Source organism: Rhodamnia argentea, chromosome 2, assembly GCF_020921035.1.
Source record: "Rhodamnia argentea isolate NSW1041297 chromosome 2, ASM2092103v1, whole genome shotgun sequence".
NCBI classification, from domain to species: Eukaryota; Viridiplantae; Streptophyta; class Magnoliopsida; order Myrtales; family Myrtaceae; genus Rhodamnia; species Rhodamnia argentea.
The window spans coordinates 27,669,869-27,696,429 of record NC_063151.1 but is presented as its reverse complement, the minus strand read 5'-3'; the positions used below and the strand labels follow the sequence as shown (position 1 = coordinate 27,696,429).

Sequence of the window (26,561 nt, the reverse complement as noted above, 5' to 3'; positions counted from 1 at the left end):
AATCTTGTGATATTGACGTACATGTAAAGCAAAAATTCACAATCGTGTTTTGGCATTGTCAAGCAAATGCACCGTGCTAATGAAGACAAATTGCAGTAGTTAGACCTACCCTCTGGTATCTAGTTTTCAATCAAGAATACTCAGCCTCCCATTGCAATTTTCCTTAAAAAGATGATGATGAAGGCTTCCGTTGCAAATATAATAGGACATCATGCATGTTCCCGCCCCAGCAACTTGGCGATAATTTTTGTCCTAACTGTAACAACAGAAAAATAGGGGCTACTGCCAATGACACCCCTCCACTACTTTTGTGTGTGTAACCACCCACGTTTAGGAGAGAGAAAAGGAAAACATGTGTAAGTTTTTTAGCTTTGGGAGTTTTTCTCTGTATTCTGCTCTGCGATTTGCGTCAATGGTGTTTGTTGGTCTCGGATCTCTTGTGAAGGGAATCTTGGGTGTGCAATATCTCTGGGTTGTGAGAGTTGTACTATAGAAAGGTTCGCTGTTGAGAGTGCGACCCACTGTTTGATGTTTGCCGTGTTAAGAGGTGTGCGTTGTAATTTTTCCTGGTCATCAAAGAGAGTTCCGTGTAATTGCCCCGTGGATGTAGACAGGCCAACTTGTCGAATCACGTAAATCTGTGTCTCTCCATCTTTACTTTGTTGCACTTGTCTTGTTTATCGTTTTATCCAACGCAAGCATTGATTACGTGTGAAGAATTATATCAACAAGTGGTATCAGAGTTGAAGGTTCGAGAAGCCTGTGCCACACATGATCAACATATGTGTTTCAGCTTTGTGCGATGGCCACGTCGACTTCTACAAAGTTCGAGGTGCCAAAATTCAATGGATCCAATTATCCATTGTGGAAGCTGAAAATGGGCTTAAGTACACTACAAGTGCCAAAACTTGTGTATGGCGCTCACTTTAGTATCAAAACTTTCAAAACGATCACTTAAGTACCAAATTTTTTGAAAAACGATCACTTTAGTGCCAAAACTTTCAAAACGATCACTTAAGTGTCAATTTTTTTTTTAAAAACAATCCTTTAAGTGCCAATTTTTTAAAAAAACGATCACTTCAATGTCAACTCCACCGAGCCACGTCGGCTCAAATATTAATAAAAAAAATAGCACATGTCGGATTTTCAACAAGCCACGTCGGCTCAAATTGAAGTTGGCACTGAAGTGATCGTTTTTAAACGAAGTTAGCACTTAAGTGATCGTTTTTTTAAAAAAGTTGGCACTTAAGTGATCATTTTGAAAGTTTTGTCACTAAAGTGAGCGCCGTACACAAGTTTTGGCACTTCTAGTGTACTTTAGCCGCTGAAAATGCAAGCAATGTTGGTGAAAGAGGGCTGTGTAGTTGCTCTTGCCGGCAAAGATGAAAGATGAGTATTTTGTACAGAAAGATCAAACGGCAATGGCGGATCTACTTCTGGCATTAGATGATTCTGTCCTCTTCAATGTCTCTGATCAAACTACTGCCAAAGGTTTGTAGGACAAATTGAAGAATCTCTACGAAGGGAAAACAATGTCAAACAAAATTTTTCTTCGGCGACAATTATACAGCTTAAAGATGAAGGAAGGCTCCTCTTTCCAAGAGCACACGAACAGATTCAACACCCTGTTAAGCAAATTGACTTCCATCGGCGTCAAAATTGAGGATGACGAGAAGGTAACACTTCTTACGTGTTCTATGCTCGATACATGGGATTCCTTGATCATGAATCTTAGTATTGGAGTAGATCTTGACATGGATTCGATTATTGCTACATTGCTGACGGAAGAGTCTCGTAGAAAAACTCTCGAGAGCACTTCTGGTAATGCTATGATGGCTAGGGGAAGATCCATGGACAAAGGTTCTAGTGGGAGAAAGCAGTTAAGGTCCAAGTCAAAGAGGCGAACGTTGGGTCCTTGTTGAAAATGTGGACAGATGGGTCACATGCGTAAAGATTGTAAATCCAAGGAGAATCAACAAAATTTCAAATCCGATTCTAAAAATGCATCATCATTGACAAGTTCCCAAGGAAACATCGTTGTAAATACAGACTTATCCGAAGATGGCGAGGTGATGTCCGTAGATTCAATAAAGAGCGTGTAATATCAATGGATTTTGGATTCGGGCGCTTTTTTCCATATGACACCACATCGAGACTGGTTTCATACATATCAATCATGTGATGGAGGTACGGTATACATGGGCAATGATAACTCATGTCATGTTGTGGGGATTGGAGATGTTCGTGTTACCATGTTTGATGGCATCGTGCATATAATATCGGGTGTACGACATGTACCGGATCTGCGGAAAAGTCTACTATCGTTGAGAAAGTTTGATGAAAATGGCTATAAGATTACTCTGGAAATGAGACGATCTAAGATCGTCAAAGGAGCACTTATCATGGCGAAAGGAGAATTGGTAGGTGGTTTATACGGGCTCATTGGAGTGACCATAGTTAGTGAAGCCATAGTCGCCAATGCTGTGACAGAGTCGGCAACTATCTAGCACGGGCGTTTGGGACACATGAGCATGCGGGGACTAAAGGTACTTCTTGATCGTGGTCTTCTTCCTGGTTTAAAGACTATTAATTTAGACTTTTGTGAAGATTGCCTATTCGGAAAATTTCATAGAACTCCTTTTGTTCGTTCGAAAGCAAGAAGTCAGAATATTTTAGACTTGATACATTCTGATACTTGGGAGTCTCTTGATGAGTCTTTGGGTGGTGCCAAATATTTTATTTCATTTCTTGACGATCTTTCCATAAAAGTTTGGATTTACATCCTTAAAAAGAAAAGTGATGATTTTGCTTCTTTTAAGAAGTTTAAAGCATTGGTGGAAAATAAAAAAGGAACAAAAATAAAGTGTTTGAGAACCGATAATGGAGGAGAATATATGTCGCAAGAATTCTTAGATTTTTGCAACGAGCATGGCATTAAAAGACACTTCACGGTTCTCGGAACTCCACAGCAAAATGGAGTGGCTAAGCGTATGAATCGTACGCTAATGGATTGTGTTCGAAGTATGTTGAGCTGTGCTGGTATGAATTAGAGTTTTTGGGCTGAAGCTGTATGTACGGCATGTTACATAGTAAATCGTTCCCCAACAACGGCTCTTAATGGACAGATTCCGGAAGAGATATGGTCCGGAAAACCAATTGACTATTCTTTCCTCCGTACTTTTGGTTGTAATACTTATATGTGGGTTCCTAAAGAACAAAGGACTAAGCTTGAAGCAAGGTCCAGAAAGGGTATTTTTCTTGGCTATGCGGAAGGTGTAAAGGGGTACAGATTGTGGGATCCTACTACCCGCAAAGTCGTTATTAGCCGAGATGTCTTCTTCAATGAAGATTCATTGTAGAAAGACAAAGAGATGCCAAATGTTGAGCAACCACAAATATTTGAACTTGAATCATCAAGCGAAGTTCAAAATCAATCTAAAGAACATTTGACTTATACAGATGAAGCTACTGGAGATGAAACTGATAGAGAGCATATAGACAAAACTAATATTGAAACTCGGTGTGACCAAGGACCTCCTAGGAGGACTACTAGACCTCCAATTTGGCTAAATGATTATGTGACGACTTATGCTTGCATCACTGAAGAGGGGCAGCCTTGTTCATATCGGGAAGCTTGTGATTCTAGCGATGCTCCTCAATGGAGGGCATCTATGGAGGAGGAAATGGAGTCCCTACACAAAAACAAAACCTAGGATCTTGTCAAGTTACCCGAAGGACGAAAGGCTATCGGTTGCAAGTGGGTTTACAAGCTGAAAAGAGACACTAACGGGAATATTGAACGATACAAATCTCGTTTAGTGGTGAAAGGCTATGCTTAGAAATCAGGTATTGATTTCAATGAAATATTTTCCCCAATTGTTCGCCTAACTACTATTCGTATTGTGTTGTGCTTGATTTAGAGCTTGAGCGGTTGGATGTTAAAACAGTCTTTTTGCATGGAAATCTTGATGAAGAAATTTACATGACTCAGCCTGAAGGCTTTATTGAAGAAAACAAGAAGGGTTTGGTTTGTCGGCTGAGCAATTCGCTTTATGGCTTGAAGCAGGCGCCAAGATGCTGGTACAAGCGATTTGATTCTTTCATTGTGAGTTTGGGGTTCAAAAGATGTGAAGCGGATCATTGTGCCTATGTTTGCAATCATGGTAATTGTGACTTTATAATCTTGTTGTTGTATGTCGACAACATGTTGAGTTACTGTACTTCGAAAGAAGGTATTGCAAACCTTAAAGCTCGTTTGGCTAGGGAATTCGATATGAAAGATTTGGGAGCCGTAAACCGAATTCTTGGGATGACCGTACTCAGAGATCGTGAAAATAGGAAGATCCGGATAACTCAAAAGAGTTATGTTGAAGAGGTTACGCGGCGCTTCAATATGCAGAACGCCAAACCGGTTAATACCCCACTTCCTATTGGTTGTAAATTATCTTCTAAACAGAATCCTAGCACAGGAGCAGAGAAGACAGAGATGGCTCGAGTACCATATGCATCGGCAATTGGGAGTCTTATGTTTGCCATGGTCCGCACCAGACCAGACATTGCACAAGCAATGGGAGCAATCGGCAGGCACATGGCAAATCCGGGTCGAGATCATTGGACCGTGGTGAAATGGATCCTTCGGTACTTGAAGGGTATCGCTGACATGGCTATTCATTATAGTAGTCAAAATCTACAGTTGGTTGGATATGTAGATGCAGACTATGTAGGAAATCGTGATAGACGAAGATCTACTACTGGGTATTGTTTCTCTTTAGCCAACGGAGCAATTAGTTGGATGTCCAGATTACAATCTGCGGTTGCATTATCAACTACTAAAGCGGAGTATATTGTAGTAACAGATGCATGCAAGGAAGGCATTTGGTTAAAGAGATTGCTTGATGAGCTAAGAATCAAACAAAAAGTGATCACTATTCGTTGTGATAGTCAGAGTGCGTTACATTTGGCTGTTAATCCAATGTTTCACTCTCGTACAAAACACATTGATGTCAAGTACCATTTTATTCGTGATGTAGTGGAAGATGGAGTCATCTCTTTGCAGAAGATTCACACCAATGACAACGTAGCAGATGTGTTGACAAAGCCCATTGCGAGAGAGAAGTTTATATGGTGCAGAAATTCTCTTGGGCTTGCGGTTACTAGTTGATTGGTGACAATTGGGCAAATCGGAGCTGTGATGCAAGATCCTAGGTTTTGGTTTTGTGTAGGGACTACATTTCCTCCTCCATAGATGCCCTCCATTGAGGAGCATCACTGGAATCACAAGCTTCCCGATATATACAAGGCTCCCCCTCTTCAGTGATGCAAGCATAAGTAGTCACATAATCATTTAGCCAAATTGGAGGTCTAGTAGTCCTCCTAGGAGGTCCTTGGTCACACCGAGTTTCAATACTAGTTTTGTTTATATGCTCTCTATCGGTTTCATCCCCAGTAGCTTCATCCGTATCAGTCAAATGTTCTTCAGATTGATCTTGAACTTCGCTTGATGATTCAAGTTCAAATATCCGTGGTTGCTCAGCATTTGGCATCTCTTTGTCTTTACGCAATGAATGTTTATTGAAGACGATATCTCGGCTAATAACAAATTTGCGAGTAGTAGGATCCCACAATATGTACCCCTTTACACCTTCTGCTTAGCCAAGAAAAATACACTTTATGGACCTTGCTTCAAGCTTAGTCCTTTGCTCTTTTGGAACCCACATATAAGTATTACAACCAAAAGTACGGAGGAAAGAATAGTTAACTGGTTTTCCAAACCATACCTCTTCTGGAATCTGTCCATTAAGAGCCGTTGTTGGGGAACGATTTACTATGTAACACGCTGTACATACAACTTCAACCCAAAAACTCTAATTCATACCAAGACAGCTCAACATACTTCGAACACGATCCATTAGCGTACGATTCATATGCTCAGCCACTCCATTTTGCTGTGGAGTTTCTAGAACCGTGAAGTGTCTTTTAATGCCATGCTTGCTGCAAAAATTTAAGAATTCTTGCGACATATATTCTCCTCCATTATCGGTTCTCAAACACTTTATTTTTGTTCCTTTTTTATTTTCTACCAATGCTTTAAACTTCTTAAAAGAAGCAAAAGCATCACTTTTCTTTTTAAGGATGTAAACCCAAAATTTTCTGGAAAGATCGTCAATAAATGAAATAAAACATTTAGCACCACCCAAAGACTCATCAAGAGACTCCCAAGTATCATAATGTATCAAGTCTAAAATATTCTGACTTCTTGCTTTCGAACGACAAAAAGGAGTTCTATGAAATTTTTCGAATAGGCAATCTTCACAAAAGTCTAAATTAATAATCTTTAAACCATGAAGAAGACCACAATCAAGAAGTACCTTTAGTCCCTACATGCTCATGTGTCCCAAACGCCTATGCCGGATAGTTGCCGACTCTATCACAGCATTGGCAACTATGGCCTCACTAACTATGGTCTCTCCAATGAGCCCGTATAAACCACCTACCAATTCTCCTTTCGCCGCGATAAGTGCTCCTTTGACGATCTTAAATCATCTCTTTTCCAAAGTAATCTTATCGCCATTTTCATCAAACTTTCCCAACGATAGTAGACTTTTCCGCAGATCCGGTACATGTCGTACACCCGATATTGTATGCACGATGCCATCAAACATGGTAACACGGACATCTCCAATCCCACAACATGACATGAGTTATCATTGCCCATGTATATTGTACCTCCATCACATGATTGATATGTATGAAACCAGTCTCGATATGGTGTCATACGGAAAGAAGCGCCCGAATCCAAAATCCATTGATATTGCACTCTTTTTATTGAATCTGCGGACATCAACTCGCCATCTTCGGATAAGTCTGTATAGACAATGATGTTTCCTTGGGAACTTGTCAATGATGATGCATTTTTAGAATCAGATTTGAAATTTCGCTAATTCTCCTTGGATTTACAATCTTTACGCATGTGACCCATCTGTCCACATTTTCAACAAGGACCCAACGTTCGCTTCTTTGACTTGGACCTTGACTGCTTTCTCCCACTAGAACCTTTGTCCATGGATCTTCCCCTAGCCATCATAGCATTACTAGAAGTGCTCTCGAGAGTTTTTCTACAAGACTCTTCCGTCAGCAACGTAGCAATAATAGAATCCATGTCAAGATCCACTCCAGTACTAAGATTCATGATCAAGGAATCCCATGTATCGAGCATAGAACACAAAAGAAGTGTTACCTTCTCGTCATCCTCAATTTTGACGTCGATGGAAGTCAATTTGCTTAACAGGGTGTTGAATCTGCTCGGGTGCTCTTGGAAAGAGGAGCGTTCCTTCATCTTTAAACCGTATAATTGTCGATGAAGAAAAATTTTGTTTGACATTGTTTTCCCTTCTTAGAGATTCTTCAATTTGTCTCACAAACCTTTGGCAATAGTTTGATCGGAGACATTGAAGATGACAGAATCATCTAATGCCGTAAGTAGATCCGCCATTGCCGTTTGATCTTTACGTACAAAATCCTCATCTTTCATCTCTGCCAGCTTTTTACCTTTGCCGGCAAGAGCAACTACACTGCCGTCTTTCACCAACACCGCTTGCATTTTCAGCTTCCACAATGGATAATTAGATCCATTGAATTTTGGCACCTCGAACTTTGTAGAAGTCCTCGTGGCCATCGCACAAAGCTGAAACACGTATGTTGACGTTTATCACGTGCGGCACAGGTTTCTCGAACCTTCGGCTCTGATACCACTTGTTGATATGATTCTTCACATGTAATTGATGCTTGCGTTGGATAAAACGATAAACAAGACAAGTGCAACAAAGTAAAGATGGAGAGACACAGATTACGTGATTCGACAGGTTGGCCTGTCTACATCCACGGGGCAATCACACGGAACTCTCTTTGATGACCAGGAAAAATTACAACGCACACCTCTCAACGCAACAAAGACCAAACAGTGGATCGCACTCTGAACAGCAAACCTTTCTACAATACAACTCTCACAACCCCAAGATATTGCACACCCAAGATTCCCTTCACAAGAGATCTGAGACCCCAAACACCATTGATGCAAAACGCAGAGCAGAATACAGACAACAAACTCCCAAAGCTTAAAAAAAACTTACACATGTTTCCCTCTTCTCTCTCCTAATCGTGGGGTGGTTACACACACAAAAGTAGTGGAGGGGTGTCATGGGCAGTTAGCCCCTATTTTTCTGTCGTTACAAAATGCACTAAGCTAAAATTTAGAGAGACGAGATTCATGTGTTTGTTAAGCTGGTTTTCATGGAGATATCAAACCAATCTTTTATCGGGCTCGTTCTAGAATTAACATGGGGAGACGTATTTTATGTGCTTTCTATGCTGGACCGCGCAAGGCCGACCAATCGTACCGAGCTCTGTAGAGCACCAAAACTCATTTTATCGTAGCAAAGCTTGTCCATATTGACTTTGACATTTTATTTGTTGTTAAGCCTAAATTTTGCTGCGTACGCACACTTTGATTTTTCTTGACCCGAAAAACCTGAAGCTTTTAGAATATATGAATGCCGACACGTAGATTCACATATAATTTTGAAGTTTCGATGATATTTTAAATTCTTGCCGTAAAGCAAAGAACCAAATTTTGTTTCGTGAACTTAAGAGTAAATAAACAGGCTCGTCAATCACAAATTAGACTAGATTGAACTTAGTAAGAACGTACTTCGATAAACTCTTTTTGGGGGAAACATATCAAACAAAACCTAAACATATTGCATTTGTGCCAATTTAGATTTAAACCTTTCAATTATGACAATTCAGTCATAAACATTTTGCATTTATATCAATTGAGTCCATTTTGATCAATTTTGGCCGAAAATAGCTAACGTGGATGTCGGCCGGCCTATATGGCTTAACTAGCACCGATGTGGATATTTTTCAAAAAAATTAAAAAAGAGCTTAAATGTTTAATTAATTTTTTCCTCTTTAAGTCTTGTTCTTTAAGTTTGATCGGCAAGGACCGCCTTATCCGCGTCCTCGCTAGATCCGGGCGAGGGCCTTTGCGGCGTCACTCATGGCCGACGAGGTGGCCCTCGCCCGGCCCAGATCTAGCGAGGCCACGAACAAGGCGGTCCATGCCGGCCAAAATAATTAAGAATTCAATTTGAAAAAATTATTAAAAAATGAACACGTCAACGCGATTCAGCCACATAGCTAAGACAACTCAGTGGCGCAATTGAAAATTTATGATTGAATCAACAAAATTAAAAAGTTTATGATTAAGTCGGTACAATACAAAAAGTTTAGGATTAAATTGGCGCAATTGAAATGTTTAGGATTGAATTGACACTAATGCAATAGGTTTATGAATGTTTTGATACTTTTTCCTTCTCTCTCTTTTTGTCGTAGGATTGATCATATCCAACGAATTATGTCTCCAATCTCCAAAATCTCTTCCACGGCCTATATCAATGCGAAGGCATAGGAGGAAGTCTAAGAGGCGGCCTTGGGTAGTCCAGAATCGAACGACCCCACGATTCACGGAGAGAATAAAGGGCAGTGCAAGGTTTACAAACGGTCGTCGTGCACGTGCAATCCCCCGGATCGATGCCTCCGAACATGCTCTCAGCCACGTGCCAATAATTTCGCTGATAATATTTTCTTTTTCTGGGTTTGATTGAAGCCTTAACAAGAGCTTTATCATTGGCTTTCCACGGAATTATGATATTGAGGTCGTGCGAAGTAGTGGAGGAATGTTCTCACCAGTCACTAACCAAAGTTCCAATTTCGTTTCTTGTGCTTGTGCTTTAAAATGATTGAATTTGGTGACCCTGGAAATTCTATTCTTGGGGGGGAGAACAAAAGAAAAAGAAAATGGTCCTGCCATGTGCTCGAGCTCATGCCAACTACCGTGGAACTTCTCTTTCAACACCTTTTTTTTTTTTTTTCAAAATAATATTCCATTCATTTCCACATAAGTACCAAGGAGAAATCAAGCAGTCCAACCACAAACCAAGTCAAATCTCACACAACTTTGAAACAAAACAAGTTTCAAATAAAAAGATAAAATCACCATAATAAGATTAGGGGTCACACGCTCCAAAAGCATATCTATGACTTCTTCGAATCAAAATCGGTGGTTGGTTATCGAATGAGCACACATATAAATCTCCGTTGGTGCCTTGTTTTTCAGCGTTGCGCACCTAGATTCGACGTCCCCAAATCTAGACTAGATCGAGATAGAAACCTCTTCTAGATCAAAAGAGAAAAGCTCTTCAAATTGGGAGGAAAGTAATAAAAAAAAAAAACAAAGAACCAAATCAACCAAAGGAAAAAGGAGTGGAGGGACTAGTTCAAACCCTCTTCTCTGGAAGGTTGAAAAAGAAAGTTGTGTAAAGATGAGAACTCTAAGGAGGAGGGAAGAAAAGCATTTCACCTCCCTTAGATTGCTGAAAAATCGGCAATTGGAATGAGTGAGTCACTTGAACGCCTTAAAATGAATAGAGCATGATATTTTCACGTTACAATATGACATTTACAAGAATGAAGAGATGTTCGTTGTTAGAGATTAAATATCAAACACCTGAAAAACTTATGTCATCATCCGTATTTCACCCTCCCTTTTTCAAGAACGACAAAATCTTAGCAGGCATATCTTAAGTAATAACTAGACCCATGATAGTCTTGTTGGGAGAAGTGTGTATTAAACTTTGTGTGTAGCGAGGCTGCGATAATAGGCTCGACAACCTTTGACTTTTAGGCCACAGGTGATATAACTTAGTATTATTAAAGGCGCACATGACAATACTTATGTTTTATAAATCGACTTCCGCTCAGAAGTTGATTTTCGATTTTTCTACTTCTGAAGAGAAACAGTTTTTTTATTTTTTAACTTCTTCAAGTGACTTCAAAGTTACTTCTAAATCTAGAAATAGGAAAATAAAATTACATAACCAAACATATTCATATGAGTCCTCTCCAGAATAGTCGTGGCCAATATAACAATGCTGATTCAATTTTCCAAAATAGTCCGTTTGGGCTTCAGGTCCTTAGGAACGTTTGGGCTGATCAGGCCCATTTAACAGGCCCAAAGTTGAGCCTTCTTCTTCGAGTCCTCTCCATCTCAAAGGCAGTGTGCGTCGCCACGATCGATCAGTCGCTCCCAGTTCCGGTGCTGGGGCGATCATGCGTCTTCTCAAAACCCTGTCCTCTCTCAAACGCCAAAGCCCTAAACCTCATTTCCTCCATTCGGCCGTCCGCAAACCTCTCTCACCTCACCCTCACTGCAGTTTCGCCACCGGCGCAGCATCTAAAAGCTCGACTCGATCCCACGCCGAGGAAAACATCAACTGCAAGAAGAAGCCGCTCGATGTGTTCTTCAAAGAAGCGGTGGGACTATCCCCGAAAACAGACGAACGCGACAGGGAAAGCGGATCCGATGGTGCGAGAAGCGAGTTGGGCTTGAAACTGAAGCGGTTGGAGGAGGAGGTGAGGATTCTAGAGAGCAGGGACGACGGACCGAAGAGTGATGCGGCTGTTCCTGAGCAGGATCAAAGGGCGCCGCCCGCGAGCTTGTACGATCTCTACGTGGATGGAAAGCGGGAAAAGCCTAAGAGGCCTCCCGAGGGTGTTCTTGTTATAAAGGATCTCTCTCCGTATGCGGAGGCTTTCTTGTCTCATTTGCACGAGGAAGGTTACTTTAGAGAGGCTAATTTCTTGAAGAAGAATGGGAAATGGGACGCGAGCCGTTTCGAGGACAGTTACAGCAGAGATTTCGTGAAATTCGCGGCCGAGAAGTTCGGCAAGGACCATCAAGAGATTGCCAAGTAAGCGTTTTGCCAAGTTCGTCGGATTATTCATTTCCGCCGATATGAAGTGTTATATGCAGTAGAGATGAGGTTAAATTGGCTTAAGATAAATGAAGCCGAGGAACTTTTGAAATACAACTTTTCATGGTTGTTGTGAGGAGGGTATGAGCTTGGAATGATTGATTCTCAGAACTTTAGAGGTTATGACTTGTGAGCCAATATCACATATGACACCCAGGAAGCAGTATTTGAGTAAATTTAGGGGGAATTGGTGATTCTTGATCCTTCTATTGAGTTGTATTTTAATTTGTTTGGTACTCGTGCATCAATCATTGATGTTGGTTTTCTTCTGTCCACCTAGTATGCTGAACTTTTGTGTTCTGTGTCCAGATGGTTGTCAGGTAGCGACTTGAAAAAGATAGCTTTGTTTGGCTGCCCTTCCACTGCAAAAAAGAATGTCTTTGCTGCTAAAAGATTGCGGAGTTTCTTCAGTATACAAGAGGACAATGTGAGGCAGTAGTTGTTTAAGTTGCTTCCTCTCTGTTCAATGAATTCGACGTCTTTATAATGTGAACAATGATGGTCTATCTCTTATTATTTTTTCCTTTCGATTTTGTCTTTTAGGTGTGCAGAGAATGCGTCTTGAGAGAATCGTGCAAGTTTGTTAACCAGAGTGTATGGAACAGCGAAACAAATGCCTTGAGGTTGGATACTGTGATGAAGGTCATCACTCTATATGCACTGGAATTGGTACCTTCCCAGTTGAAGATTACTCAAGAGCTGAAGGACTCTGTGAGTAGAATGTTGAGAGACATTCTGAAATTGAGCCAAACCACTTTGCAAGTCTAGAGAAGGACTTAAACTACTCTCAGGTACTTCTCGTTTTGGATGACACGTCTTTACATCATATCTACTTCCAAGTCTATTTACAGGGCGACATCATCATCTGACTCAGACACTAGTTTTGGCTAGCATATATAATTCATTCATCACGAGAGACATGTGAAACTAAGGAGATGAAATCTTGAGGTGGCTAATATCTGCAACCAGTTCCACTACAATCGCCATCCACACCTGGTTATGCCTGTTGTTTTTTTTTTTTTTTTTTCACATTATGAGAAATACAGGACCTTTCAGGTGGATCTTATGCTTTTATTTGCAATGAAGATGATATATGGGTGGACGAGTGATGTTTAATCTTTTCTTGTTATGGGATTCGCTGTACATTGTGCATGCTTCTAACTGCTCTTACACATGCAGATGCAAAACCACCATCCGGGATGAGTAAAGCTTGTTGATATAACTTTCACATGCTGGAACATGGGGTATTTGCGAACCCAATGTCTCTCCTTGATGACGGAATTGAAGTTAGAACGACGCGAGGAGATGAATAGTAGAACATGCTGTGTGGTCTTGCCTGGATGACTTTACAAGATTGGAGATGACCTCGCTGTGCATCACCAGACTGAAGGTGTAAGTGTTTGACTTTTTTGACTCCTGATGACTTGTCACATTGCTTTTTCGAGAAAAGACCAGTGAAATGAAGTTTTCATTTAGATAAAACTACTTATTGCAAGTCGTGCTTCATTCTGGGAACGTGGCTGGAGAAGGATGACCATCTGTGACTTTTGACCTTGTATTGTTCGCTTTCTCTTCCGGTCAAGCTAATTTCTGTAACCGGAAAACCGTAATATGTGACAGAGCTGCAAATTTCCCAAGTAAATCCCCGCCTAGCTGATGAAATTGCCACTCCATTTGCAGATCTTGGAGACCCCACAAAGCATCCAAGTTCTGCATGGCAAGAATTGTTAGCGAGGACCAAAATTTACAGCTATCGTGATCATTCATTGCTAGAGTTTGGTTTTTCCTGTGGAGATTAACTTTGTGATGATCTTCTGCTATACTGGCACGCGTTATGTGCTGATTCCTTGTGATTTGGATGACGGAATTCGCGTTTTCTCTGCTTATGTGAATGACCAGGCCCAAACAAACGAGCAGACAGTTTGTGGTTCTGGATTTGAGGGGCAAAACATAAGTAGTTTGATTGACTATAGTTATGTTTTGCAAATGCACGTTTGCAGATGGACATCGATCCACTTCATATTGAAGAAAAAAATATAGAAATAGAATGTAGTCCAGCCAATAGACACATTTAATCCGTTTATAATTCATTTTGTTGTAATGCAAATCTAGTTATTCATATCTAATCCGATCCATATCCAACTCATACCGGACTCGACTTAACTCATATTTCTAAAATATTGTCATATGTAATCCAATTTAGGAAACTCATACTCAAAGTAAGATGAAAGTGTGAAGTGATTGAGCGCGAGATTGAGTGAATGCGAAAGAGAATGAAGAGAGGGTCATACAGGTGTAAGTTTTAAATTCATTTATGATTTAATTATGGTTCATTAAATATTCATATTAAGTCTAAATGGACTTATGGCTCACTTGAATATAACTAATTCATAAAACAACTTCGATTTATCATATTGGGTTTATGACCTATTTTGACAGGTCTAATCCTATGCATGAAATTTGACTAACATGATTCTAATGTGAAGAGTAGTGAACGAGACTAAAATTTAGGCAAAATTATCAAAAAGTCATAAAGTTATTGTAATTGTGTCATTTCCGTCCTAATTTTTTTCCAATTCAGTCCTAAATCTTTTGCAATTGTGTCAATTCAATCAATTTAGTCGGCCGGTGTTGACGTAAACCTTTTTTAAAATAAAATTTTCTAAAATTTTTATGATATTTTCTGTTTTTCTCTTTTTCTTTTCTTTTCTTTATTTTTTTTCCCAACCCTTTGGGTCGGTGAGGGTCTCCATCCGACCCTCACCGATCACAGGTGAGGGCATGCGGCTCGTCACCAACCTCCGGCGAGGGTGTCACGGCCTTCGCCCAAACCGGGTGAGGGCGTCCTAGCCCTTGTTGGCCGCCCTAAGTACGAAGAGAAAAAATCTAAAAAAAAATAACATAAAAATTTAAAATATTATTTTAGAAAGTCCACGTCAACGGCGGTAGTGTCACGTCAACATCGGCCAGCAAAGTGAACTAAATTGGCATAATTACGATAGATTTATGGTTTTTTTAATAATTCTCTCTTAAAATTTACCTCGAAAATAGGAATGATAGGCGATCGAACACTCCTAGATGGGAAAATTATATTTCGAAGAAAAAATCATTTGAAAAAATCATGGTTAATGTTGGTCGGTCAATGTTGAAGTGAACTTTTTTTTAAATAAAATTTTTTAAAATTTTTATGATTTTTTTATTTTTTTTTCCTTTCTCTTTTCTTTTCTTTAGTTTTTTTCCCAACCCTTTGGGTCGGCGAGGATCTCAAGCTAAACCTCACCAACCATAGGTGAGGGCGTGCGGCCCCTCGCCGGTTTCGGGTGAGGGTGTCACAACCTTAACCCAATCCAAGCGAGGGCATCCAGGCCCTCGCTAATCCCAAGTGTTGGGGGAAAAAACTAAAAGAAAAAAACATACAATATTTAAAGCATTATTTTAAAAAGTCCATGTTAGTATCGGCCAATTAAATGGACTGAATTGGCATAATTGCGATTATGGGTGAGCATGGTCCGGGTGGGTAGGTTCTAGACCTAAAACCCAAAACCTACTACTTGTTATAACCGGTTCTTAGTTTTTAAAACCTATAACCTAATCTTTTTGTCTTGAAACCTATTTTTGAACCTACCATATTTTTTTGTCCGATTTTAGGGTCTACCCGAGAACCCGTTTTTCTTTTGTTTCTTTTTTTGATTTCATTTTTTCCAACAAAATAATATGAGTAGCAATGAAACAATTCAATGTAAAAGATGAATAATAAAACTCGCTATTAGCCAAAAGCAACAATCCTTAGTATAAGCAATAGAAATTACAATCCACCAAAAATAGATGAGGGAAGGCAACCGAGACTAGGTCTTTTTTTTCAATAGCATCCTCATTCTAAAGTAAGGCCAAGGATTCTTTATTCCCCCATTGAATCGAGACTAGTAATGAGATCAAAAGAAAGAAAAATGAAAATCGTTTGATCAAAAGTCTATATTAATAGAGCTCTCGATGTGAGGAATCGATGCAAACTAAGATTGGATTGGACTGATACCGGATCTGAAGTAGACCACCGAGTGGTCTTATTGGAATGATCTTTTGATGGGAAATGTTGATCTTCATTTTAGATAATGAAAGCTATAGTTAAGGTGCATGGGGTTTTCCCATCTAGCCGTTGGTACTCCACATCTTCACGAAGAATTCAATTTCACCGGGTCCATGTCAAAGACAACGTGGCAATTGTTACACCATTCGTGCAAGTCGCTACTTATGCGACAAGAAATTTCGCTACCTTAGGACAGGTAGAGTTACTGCCACCATTTATTGGAAGATGACCTAATGGAGGAAGACTTGAAGGCTGGTGAGTCAAGTAGTCAAACCTAGAGCCGTAGTCTCGCAAGCCAGATGTTCCTCTCCTTATGGTAGAGCTAGTCCATTCCATCCAATGAGTCCATTAAGGATTAGCCTCTAACTTGGATCTCCAAATCTCCCAGCCTAGTCATCTATGGTGTGAAAATCTTCTAATCTTTCAAGGGTTCTAGAGAAAATTCATTCTTCCTGGTCAAAGCTAGCTAAGGGAATAGCACCATCTTCTTTCTTTCATGACTTTCTTGTTAATTGAGACCCCCTCTTGATTGTTGACTTCCCTCCCTTTAGAGTTGTGAAAGACAAATCTCTAGTCGCATTCGATCTAGAGTAAAGTAGCTTTTCTTTCTTGTTCACAATAGCTAAAAATTAATTCCAAAACCGGTTCGGTTCCTGGTGGGTTTTCACTTCAAATAGGGAATTAGACTAGTTCAACCGATTCCCAAAAATTAGAACTTGTATTCGTATCGATTTTAACAGGAACCGGTTCTCGGACCTGTTTTTCAAATAGTCCAATCCGATTTCCATGTAAATCCAATACGGTTGCACACCTCTAATTGCAATAGATTTATAATTTTTTTTGTGATTCTTTCTTAAAATTTATCTCAAAAATAGGAATGATAGGTCGTCGATTGCTCCTAGATGGGCAAATTATATTTCGAAGAAAAAATCGTTTGACAGAATCATGGTTAAAGTTGAACCAAGTTCTTGCTTGGCGATGTGGTTTAAACATGGATATGTGGAATTCGGGTATCAAATGCAAAATGGCGTACAATTTCGTAACCTCAAATGCAGACAAACACTGGCCCCCAAAAAAAAAAAAAAAAAATTTGCGGACAGACCGAGAGGATTCGGCACTGATGAATCCCTATTGGGCCTTTCGAAAAAAATATATTGTTGGGCCTAGTTCGGGTCCTTTTGTTTTTGGGCTTCGGCCCGATTCCATCGGGTCTGGATTCGGGTATGTTCGTTAGTCCAAGCCCACGTGGCGGGTGATAAAGCGTCAGCATCAAGCTTCACTGTCACTGTCAGTAGTCGAAATGCTCTGACCCGTTCTGTTCCGCCGATTCTCTCTTTCACACCCGCGTCTCGCTTCCCGGGCTCGAGCAGCGAAATCCCGCGTTGCTCGTCCACGCACGCGCACACGCACGCATTTCCAGTCTCTTCCTCGAAACCCGAATGAGGTTCTAGATCTGGTCTCGAATCGCTTCTCCTCCTCCTCCTACGAATCAAAGTCAAAATTCCGTCTTCTCCGACCGAGTCAAGGCCCGTCGCTGTTAGCCAAATCTCGAACCTCGCCATCACGAGAGGGTAATTGCCTTTCGCATCGCTACATTTTTCTCCTCTTCGATCGAAGTCGTCTCCGGCAATTTCCTCGACGAAATCCGAGTCGTTCACGCTTTGTTGATCTGCTTGGAGCTCGCTGTGTAGTCAATTGGTCGCGGAAGCCCTCTCTCATTCCGCGCGTTCCGCTTATATAACCGATTTGTTTAACCTAGTTTTGGAGAATCATCAGTGTGGAACCGCTCTGATTTCGTGCGTCCGAAGTAGAGTTCTGGTCTGAGTCTCTGTCGGTTCGGTTTTGGGGAGGTGCTTTGAATTTGATTTTTGGGGAAAAGGTCGGAAGATCTCGAAATCGTTTGAGAGACAGTGAGAGAGAGAGAGAGAGAGAGGAGAGAGGGAGTCTGTGAGTTCGGTGAACATGACGTCAGGCTCGCGAATGCCGACATGGAGGGAGAGAGAGAACAATAAGAGGAGAGAGAGGAGGAGGAGAGCCGTAGCTGCGAAAATTTTTCACAGGGCTTAGGATGTATGGTAACTACAAGCTCCCGAAGCACTGCGACAACAATGAAGTCCTCAAGGCTCTCTGTGATGAGGCTGGTTGGATTGTGGAAGCCGACGGCACCACATATCGGAAGGTAAATGTCTCCACGTTTTGACTGAATAGTTGTTAATAACAAAGGTTGCAAATTTTCGCCTTGGCCTTGAAGCTAGTTTTAGGTTTTAAATTGCTAGAATAAGTAATAATGTTGCGGTTTTAGGGTTAACATGCTGAAGGATTGGTAACTCTGCTTGGTATCTAGCACTACAATTCTGTGAACCAATTCCCGCAGTGTGAACTAATCATGACCTGTTCAGGCTGGTTAGCTACACATAGATTCACATGTGACACATCCAAGACTAAGAGCCTAGTTTGTATTTCGTGGATTTTCCTAATCAACTGGCTGCCATCCATACCTTCTCCACATCGTGGATTTTCCTTACCAACGTTTGCAGGGACCTGCTATGTGTTGCCGTGATGAGAAGTTGAATAGAATAGCTCATATGTTTTGCTAGATAGACAGTCAACATTAGTAGAGAAGTACAGACCTAGAAATGACAGTGTTTTTGAGTGAAGAGTTTTGCGTGTTCAAATTGGTGAGAGGACTGGCTCTATTAGGTAGGACTGCCCATTCAAATAGTTAGCTCTGATGTATTAAAATTGTTGGAGGGAGGAACTTGGATTGGATGAAAGAGTTGCATTATGCAGATGACTCAGTTTTAGCTAACTAATTACTCCTTTGACGGTTGACTATATGGGGTAAGTTCTGCTCTCTTTATGGCTATCTCCGAAAGTACAAACACACTAAAACATATATCCCTAAGCATATTCTCTAAACTTTACTGATTTTTTGCTGCAATTTAAACAGGGTTGCAAACCTGTAGAGCATGTGGATATGGTGGCTAGATCTGAAACAGTGAGTCCATCTTCTTCTTACTACCCAACCCACAACCCAAGCCCAGGCTCATCATCTTTTCCAAGTCCTGCCTCATCCTTCTACGCAGCCAATGCTAATGCAGATGGGAGTTTCCTAATTCCATGGCTCAAGAACTTCTCCTCTGCTTCATCATCAGCCTCCTCTTCAAAGCTCCCTCATCTCTATATTCCCGGAAGCTCAATCAGTGCTCCTGTCACACCTTATTTGAGCTCTCCAGCTGCTAGAAGCCCCAGAGTTAAGACTGACTTGGATGACCAATCCACCCGCTTTGGCTGGGGTGAGCGCTACTCCTTCATGCCATCTTCCAACCCACCGAGCCCTGGCCATCGGATCCTTCCTGACCCCGAATGGATTTCTAGGATTCAAATTCCCCAAGGAGGCCCAGTGTCTCCCACATTTACGCTCATCTCATCCAATCATTTTGGCTCAAAGCAAGAGGTTTTGGCTGGGGGTGGATCTCGTACATGGACACCTGGGCAAAGTGGAACATGCTCTCCTGCCATTGCTGCTGCCTCTGATCACACTGGAGATATCCCTATGTCAGAAGTGATTTCAAATGAGTTTGCATTTGGAGTCAATGGGAAGGGTCTTGTGAAGCCGTGGGAAGGAGAGAGAATTCACGACGAGCCTGGATCAGATGATTTAGAGCTCACACTTGGTAGCTCAAAGTGCAGGTGCGTTGACACTAATATGCAGGTTGAGTCTGTCTTCTGGATTTCTACATTCTCTAATTTGAGGCTTATGCATGGCAGGTAAGAAGTTGTACAACTGGGAGATGCTCTTTGGGCTGGTATGACAAACGGTCAAGCAAAGCACCAATTATGCTCCTATTTTTTTATTCTCATTTTCCTTTTCCTTGTTCTTTTTCCCAAATGTTCCATTGTATGTTTTTTAAGCAGTAGGATTAGTTTCGGCGTTCTTTTACTTGTGTACTGTTTCTTATCTATGTTACCAGATATGAATGATGATTTTGCATATGTACACATTGGCTGCCTTCATTTTTGTGGCACGCCACTGGAAAGAATTTTCTGAATTCAGTTGTGTGCCACTGATTATTTCAAGAACTTCTAATAGGCCCAAAGTTTTCCTCTCTTTCCCTTGGAGATCATACCATCTTGTCTAGATCTAAGCTTATACTATTTCTCCATCATGAATCGGGAAGATTTTTTCGTGGATGGTGATTAACTTGTTTAGTTGCAAATTTTACGCAACAATCGCTCAAGGAGATCTAACTCATGTGGCTGCACGGATCAGTCCTGTAATGCCATCTCATTGAAGATATCAGCTTGTGTCCCGGGGCTCACTTCTGTGATTGCCCGGGATTAACATATTCTAAGATTTTGCTTTTGTCTGACAGTTTGGCTCCATGTTCTCGATCGAAGACTAATGTCAGAAACTAAAGATTGTAAGAACATGAATGGAATTTGTCCGAAGGCTGGTCTGCAAGTTTAGCTTAATCTGACGTACTGTAATGGTTGTCCGGTTCCCTCTGGCCTCTCTCTATGTTTGTACTCGGCCTTTTTTGTCGCATTGTATGGCTACATGCCAATTTGTTTTATGTCAATCCAAAGGGCATGTCCTGGCTTCGCGCCAGACTTTCCAATGTTTCCATGGCAATCAGCCAAGGCACATGGTCCAAAACAAGCTCAATGCAGACAAACGGAGGTGCCTCTTTTTGAGAGAGAGAAACTCGAAAAGCTCAATATTACCATGATAAGGTGGGACGGAGCATTCGTTGCTTCATTGTTTAGGTGAACTTGGGAGTTTCTCGCCATTCCTGCAGCTTGTCATCATATTATCGGAAGTCTCGATCAGGGTCACTTTCAAATGATTCCTGACTATTTGTTTAGATGAGAATTGCTTAGTCTCTCGCAGGCCGGCCAATGAACGGCATGTGACCCCCTTCACCCTGCAATTTCATTCCCACATTTTGGATGTACCAAGGAATACTCATCCCAGAATCACAGAGGCGGATCACTCGCCATTCCTGCAACTTGTCATCATATTATCGAAAGTCTTCGATCAGAGTCACTTTCAGATAATTCCTGACTATTTGTTTAGATGGGAATTACTTAGTCTCTCGCAGGCTGGCCAATGAACGCCATGTGACCCCCTTCATCCTGCAATTTTCATTCCCACATTTTGGATGTACCGAGGACTACTCATCCCAGAATCACAGCGGCAAGTCACACCCAGCTGTCAACAGGAGGCCGAGTTTGCAATCTTTATGAGAACTTACGACCTGAATTGGTTGTCTTACTGTCTTCTTTTTAGGGACTTGAGTAAGGTATGAAAAGTTGACAGCGGCATGCGCAGGTGGCTGATGTTGGAATCTAAGTGTTGATACTAAGTCATTTTATTCTGTAGATCAAGGCATTATGGCCACAGTACTAGTTTTACCAGGTCACATTTTGAGATGGATATGACAAAGACTTGTTCACCTTCGTGACATCCAACGAAATTCTCGCTCCTAGTTTGTTTGTTTCACTAAAATAGCCCCCGGCTTTGATCTCCTATGTCCAAAAATCTTTCAATTGTAAGATCTGCGAGAGAGCCTGCTTGACTGACTGAAGTCTCCGGACTCGAGCACTGTAGGCAAAGAATCTAACCAGTTATATATAGCGCAGAGTTTGCTCAAATGGATGACGCACGACACATTCTAAAGTCTGAACATTTCTTTGAGGACTTGCTCTCTGCAACCTATAGCTACGGTATCACCCCATGGAGCTACAGGATCATGCCTGGAATCCACTGACATCCACAGAGATAAACAAAGAAGACCGGTTCTGCGAGTTAGGCATGGTCGGAGGTGGTGTCTATATCCTGAGTTTCATTGGAGAATCCCGTCACAGGTACAGTGGAGTTCACTCTTCACCTCTAATTCCTTTGCTTCTCAAAATGCTCATTTGTTCATAACCAGCAACAATTTCCACAGGTTCTCTCAGGCGGCAATATGTTTGATCGACAAGCTCCTAGACCAGGTATGTCTTCTACTTAAAGAATGTGGTACAACCCCATCACAGAAGTAAATATGAAGTAGAGAATGCGGTATCAATCTGTTTCTCTTTCTCCCTTTCTATCAACGTCTTTGCCGAAGTATGCTGAAAGTGACTTCTGACCTTGTAGCTACACAATATGCACTTTGAAATCACTGTGGAAATGAACTAGGACTATCTCGCTTGTCATAATCTCCCAGAAAAAATCATAGTGCATTGATATTCCATAAATTGAGACAAATAACTCGCAACTGTCGCTCCTGTTTGACTCCAGATCGCAAGGGATGAAAGGCACATGTGTTGATCACAACAAATCAGGCAAAACTCTAGTGTATGTAGCGGTTATTAGCGTATCCGCGTGGGAAATGTAGACCTACATCCATGAGCTGCATATCCTGTGGCTGGAAGATAATAATCAGAGAGAACACATAAGTAACTTGCACCATCTTTGGTTTGTGTGAATGAAGGGCAAGTTCTTCTCGGATGGGATGGATGTAAGCAACTTAAGGTGCACAGACAGAGAAAGCGCCATTGTGAGTAGGCTTCCGAATAATCAATATGCACGATGCAAGTTATGTTTTCTAGTTTGCTCATACAAATAAAACCATGAGCTGTGCTGAGCAGGGGTATCTGATGTCGTTTCAGAAGCTTGTGGGCAAGCTGTTGACATTCCATCTTCCAACTATGGCTGTTATCAGGTGAAGTTCCTTGCAAAAGTACACTGAAAAGGGTTCAAACAGTTAAAATCGATTTGTTCAGAAAATGGGTTGCTGATTAATTTTACGTGTCCGCTAAATATTATCGTCTCCTTTCGATTTTGACACGGCGCTTTTCATATGGCAGAGGTCATGCAGTTGGAGCGGGTTGTATCTTTGCACTGGCTCATGATTACAGGCTTATGAGCTCTGACCACGGTCACATCTTCATGAATGGGGTAAGTATCATCCCATCAATAAGTGGAAGATTCATTAAACTGTGGTCCCTGTAAGAGAGTCTTGGAACACCAACTGTAAATCAAGTGTATTGAAAAAGATCTGCAGAAATTTCATGAACAAGCTTTTCGTTTTTGGTCCGGTGCATAGGCTATCATGTTGAATCAAGACTAAAATTTTTTTCCCACAACTTACATATTCGATACTTCATAACAGGTTAATTTAGGAATGTCGTTGACACCTGGAATTATGTCCGTTCTTCGCACGAAGTTGCCCATATCAACTTTCCAGTAAGTAGTACTTGCAGGGTACCTGTAACTTCTGTTCGTGCTTTAGTGTGATTGTTTTGAGAAAAATAAAAACTTCACCTCATGGTGAAGCCCGATTTGTTTGGAAGACTGATCGAACAGTAAAGTTACAAATCAATCTATTTTCACAGGGAGCGATACAGCGGGAAAGGCACGGCAGCAGCTGGTATAGTTCAAGCAACGTGTCCAGGGACAACTCTTATGCAAGAAGGGATGAAGAAAGGTCGATTTTCTTGTATCGTTTTTCATATTTTACGCGTGGGATTCGTCTTTTCACGTGATCGGGTTCATCCCTAGATATTAAGGCTTGCTATTTGTGATACATAAAATAGCTTTGGAGCACAGAGCTAGGAGATGGAACAGAGAGATCTACCATGCCTTGAAGGTGCGCTCTTTTTCTCACTCCAGTGCTTGGCAGGGAAGATGTTAGGGAAGATTATCTTTTAATAGGCGTTGAAACTTGCAGATGGAGATGTTCAAGACCACTCTGCAGGAGCTTGAAAATGGAGGAATTGGATATGCAAGAATGTGAATCGCTTCCCCTTTTACTTTTTTGTGAAAAATGGCGTGTAATGTGTTTTCTGAACTTTTAATTTGTTCAATATGATCCATGAACTTCTGGTAAGTGTTCAAGCTAATCCCTGAACTATACAAGAATACTCAATATTTTGTCCGATTGTTTCTACTAATTTCTTTGATATTGACTGGTTGGAGTTTTGTGCTGTTTTTCTTGTTTTAGTCAATAACTTGACAGAGAATTGGATGGTGCAGTATAAGGTTTATGCCGCCAAGTGGATATTCTAAGGTAGGTGTAGAGACTCATGCAACTGCAGCAGATTTTGAATTTTTGATTGTGTGATCTACTTTCGACATTAAGTCTTGATTCTATCGTAATATCCGATTCGTTGCAAAGTCATAGTAATTAGTTTACTTTGAGATGGCGATAAATTGACGACAAAACTTGGAACAACCCTCCTTTCAAACATACGTCGACAATGAAAATACATTTAGGCTCCGTTTGTTTCACGGAAAATATTTTCGGAAAAACATTTTCCCAATTCCCGGTGTTTTGGGGGCGGAAAATTAGCGGTCAATGGAAAATATTTTCCGCAACAAAAAACCTCAAAACTAAGGAAAATGATTCCTCATTTTGAGAAGAGGAAACATTTTCCACACTTTTCATTCTTCCTCTTTCAACTATTTTTTATTTTTAATTATTTTTACTTTCTTTTCTTTTTTCAATTTTATTTTCGGATAAAATTTATTTTTAATTACTTTCTTTATTTTATTTTTCCTTTTTCGTCTTTTTTTTATTTTTTTAATATTCCTTCTCTCCTCGATCCCGGCCACACCGGGGCGGCCAAGGCCGGCCTCGAAAGGAAAGTTATAGCGAGAAGCGGAGCCGTGACGTTCGCGAACTCCCGTGCTCCACGCGGACCTTGGCGGCAACTCGCCATGGAGGCACGGGAGGATGGGGCCGATATTCACGCGGGTGATGGCGAGGAGGCGGGTGGGGGAGGGGTGACACACGTGTCCTGCACGACGTGAACCGGCAAGGAGAGGGCGGGGAGGAGTTCCCGTGCATGAAGTACAAGGTGGAGCGCATGAGGAGGCTCGCATTTCGAGATCCCGCGTCCCATAACGTGAACGCTTCACGATTGTTGAGGACGTCTTTACATCCTTTTTCCCAGTTTTGGTATCGTCGTCTTCTTGTTGTTACACCATATTGCATGGAGTTCGTGAGAGAAATTTTACGAAAAATTTAAGAAAAAAAAAAAAAGTTGAAATTTTACAACGTAGTTGACGTTGACGAGCGGGTCGGCAAGATAATGAAAATATATTTATTTATGTCTTAAACACGTTCGCTTATCCTCATCTAACTGCATCAAACAACCTATGCAATAAGCATCAAATTCGTAATTTTTTTTTTGGGGATCGAAAATCAAATTCGTACTTCATAAATTATATTTTCACGTGTCATTTACTATATATTAATGATGGGGATAAACATTCGAAAATGGGTTTTAGCTAGCTTAGTTTTTGGGCCTTTGTAGTCCATGATTTCAATTTCCTGGGGGGCCCATAAATCCGTACCTAGTGACAAATATGTCCTCTTTTTTATCTTTTTTTCAAGGGATTTATGCGAATTTCCGTGATGTTGGTCGAAATTCATTTTTGAAGGACTTCCTGTAGTCGATTTCTTTTTTCTACTTTCAATTGAGACAAATTAGGATGAGGGGTATTGAAAAATCCACACTTCCTAGCTTTTGGCTTTAGTGTTTGATCGCAAACGTGAAGAGAGTGAGAGAGTCGCGAAGAGAGCAATGATCATTTACGATATGTCTTTTTTCTTTGCTTTCTATTTTTTCTTATATTTTTATAAGAAAGTTACATCACTATACAAGGCAATCCCCATTTGTCATTGAAAAATGTTTTCATGACAGTCCGACTATGCTATCGGTTTTTTCTGACTATAAATCTACATACCATCACCGTGTGTTTTATATAAAGTATTCATTAATTGAAAAACCGTAATAGTATTGTCAAACTATTGGGCTAGCGGCTTCCTTTGCCATTTGCCATGCTCTAGAGGTCTACGATGCTCAATCAATCCATGGCGCTAGGTACTAGATCCTTTTCGCATGCTTTAGAATTTGCAACTTTTTTGTAGCCTAGGGTCTTTAAGGTGGCAAATAGAATGGTAGCAAAATTTCTAGATTATTACTAGACCGTAAAATTTACCTAACTTGGTAGAAAATTACTGGTTGCAAAAGCCTTCATTCAGCCTCATTACAGATTAAATCTGTCAAATGGGTGAGTCGGATAAAAAAAATGGTCCGACTCAAATAGACCATTTAACCCATTTTCACACATTGTCATACAATGCAAGTCTATTGTATTCCTAAAATACTTTCATATTTTAATCCAATTTAGGAAAATGTATACCTAAACTTGAGAGTGTGGTGTGAGCAAGTGCGAGATCGAGTGAAGAAAGAGTTATTGAGCTGGATTAGGTCTAAATAGTTTGTAAACCTATCATGTTTAAATATCACAGATCGGGCGAAGTGCATATAAAAAGAGCAAAGGCTTTCCTTTGAAGCATCAGTTAGGAAAGCATCAGTTAGTATAACTGAAAAAAGAAGCAGCAGAATTGAAACCAAGAAAATGATGACAAACCATCCTTTTACGCCAAAACTGTACTAAGGGGTCCATGCAAAACTAACACACAAACGCCCCCCACTTAGCTAAAGAAGAGATGGTGGAAGGATCTATTTCTGCTGAACTTGTCTTTGTCTTGAAGCGAATCCATCCAACCGCACACCCACATACATGCGGCAATGCCCTTTTA

The 26,561-nt window shown here is 40.8% G+C and overlaps 2 protein-coding genes and 1 pseudogene across 2 annotated transcripts; all 3 read left to right on the top strand.

Moving 5' to 3' along the window:
* Nucleotides 1-11,114: 11,114 nt before the first annotated feature.
* LOC115737532 lies at nt 11,115-13,428 on the top strand. The gene is made up of 4 exons (XM_030669700.2): nt 11,115-11,810; nt 12,183-12,300; nt 12,417-12,664; nt 13,053-13,428. The coding sequence occupies exons 1-3, from the start codon at nt 11,170-11,172 to the stop codon at nt 12,639-12,641; spliced, it is 984 nt and encodes a 327-aa protein (XP_030525560.2). The 5' UTR covers nt 11,115-11,169; the 3' UTR covers nt 12,642-12,664; nt 13,053-13,428.
* A 3,809-nt stretch (nt 13,429-17,237) lies between these two features.
* LOC115737485 lies at nt 17,238-20,040 on the top strand (annotated as a pseudogene).
* A 1,657-nt stretch (nt 20,041-21,697) lies between these two features.
* LOC115737443 (enoyl-CoA delta isomerase 2, peroxisomal-like) lies at nt 21,698-23,744 on the top strand. The gene is made up of 9 exons (XM_048273523.1): nt 21,698-21,828; nt 21,912-21,957; nt 22,440-22,505; nt 22,597-22,670; nt 22,816-22,906; nt 23,121-23,194; nt 23,344-23,435; nt 23,545-23,597; nt 23,679-23,744. The coding sequence occupies exons 1-9, from the start codon at nt 21,698-21,700 to the stop codon at nt 23,742-23,744; spliced, it is 693 nt and encodes a 230-aa protein (XP_048129480.1).
* The last annotated feature ends 2,817 nt before the right edge of the window (nt 23,745-26,561 follow it).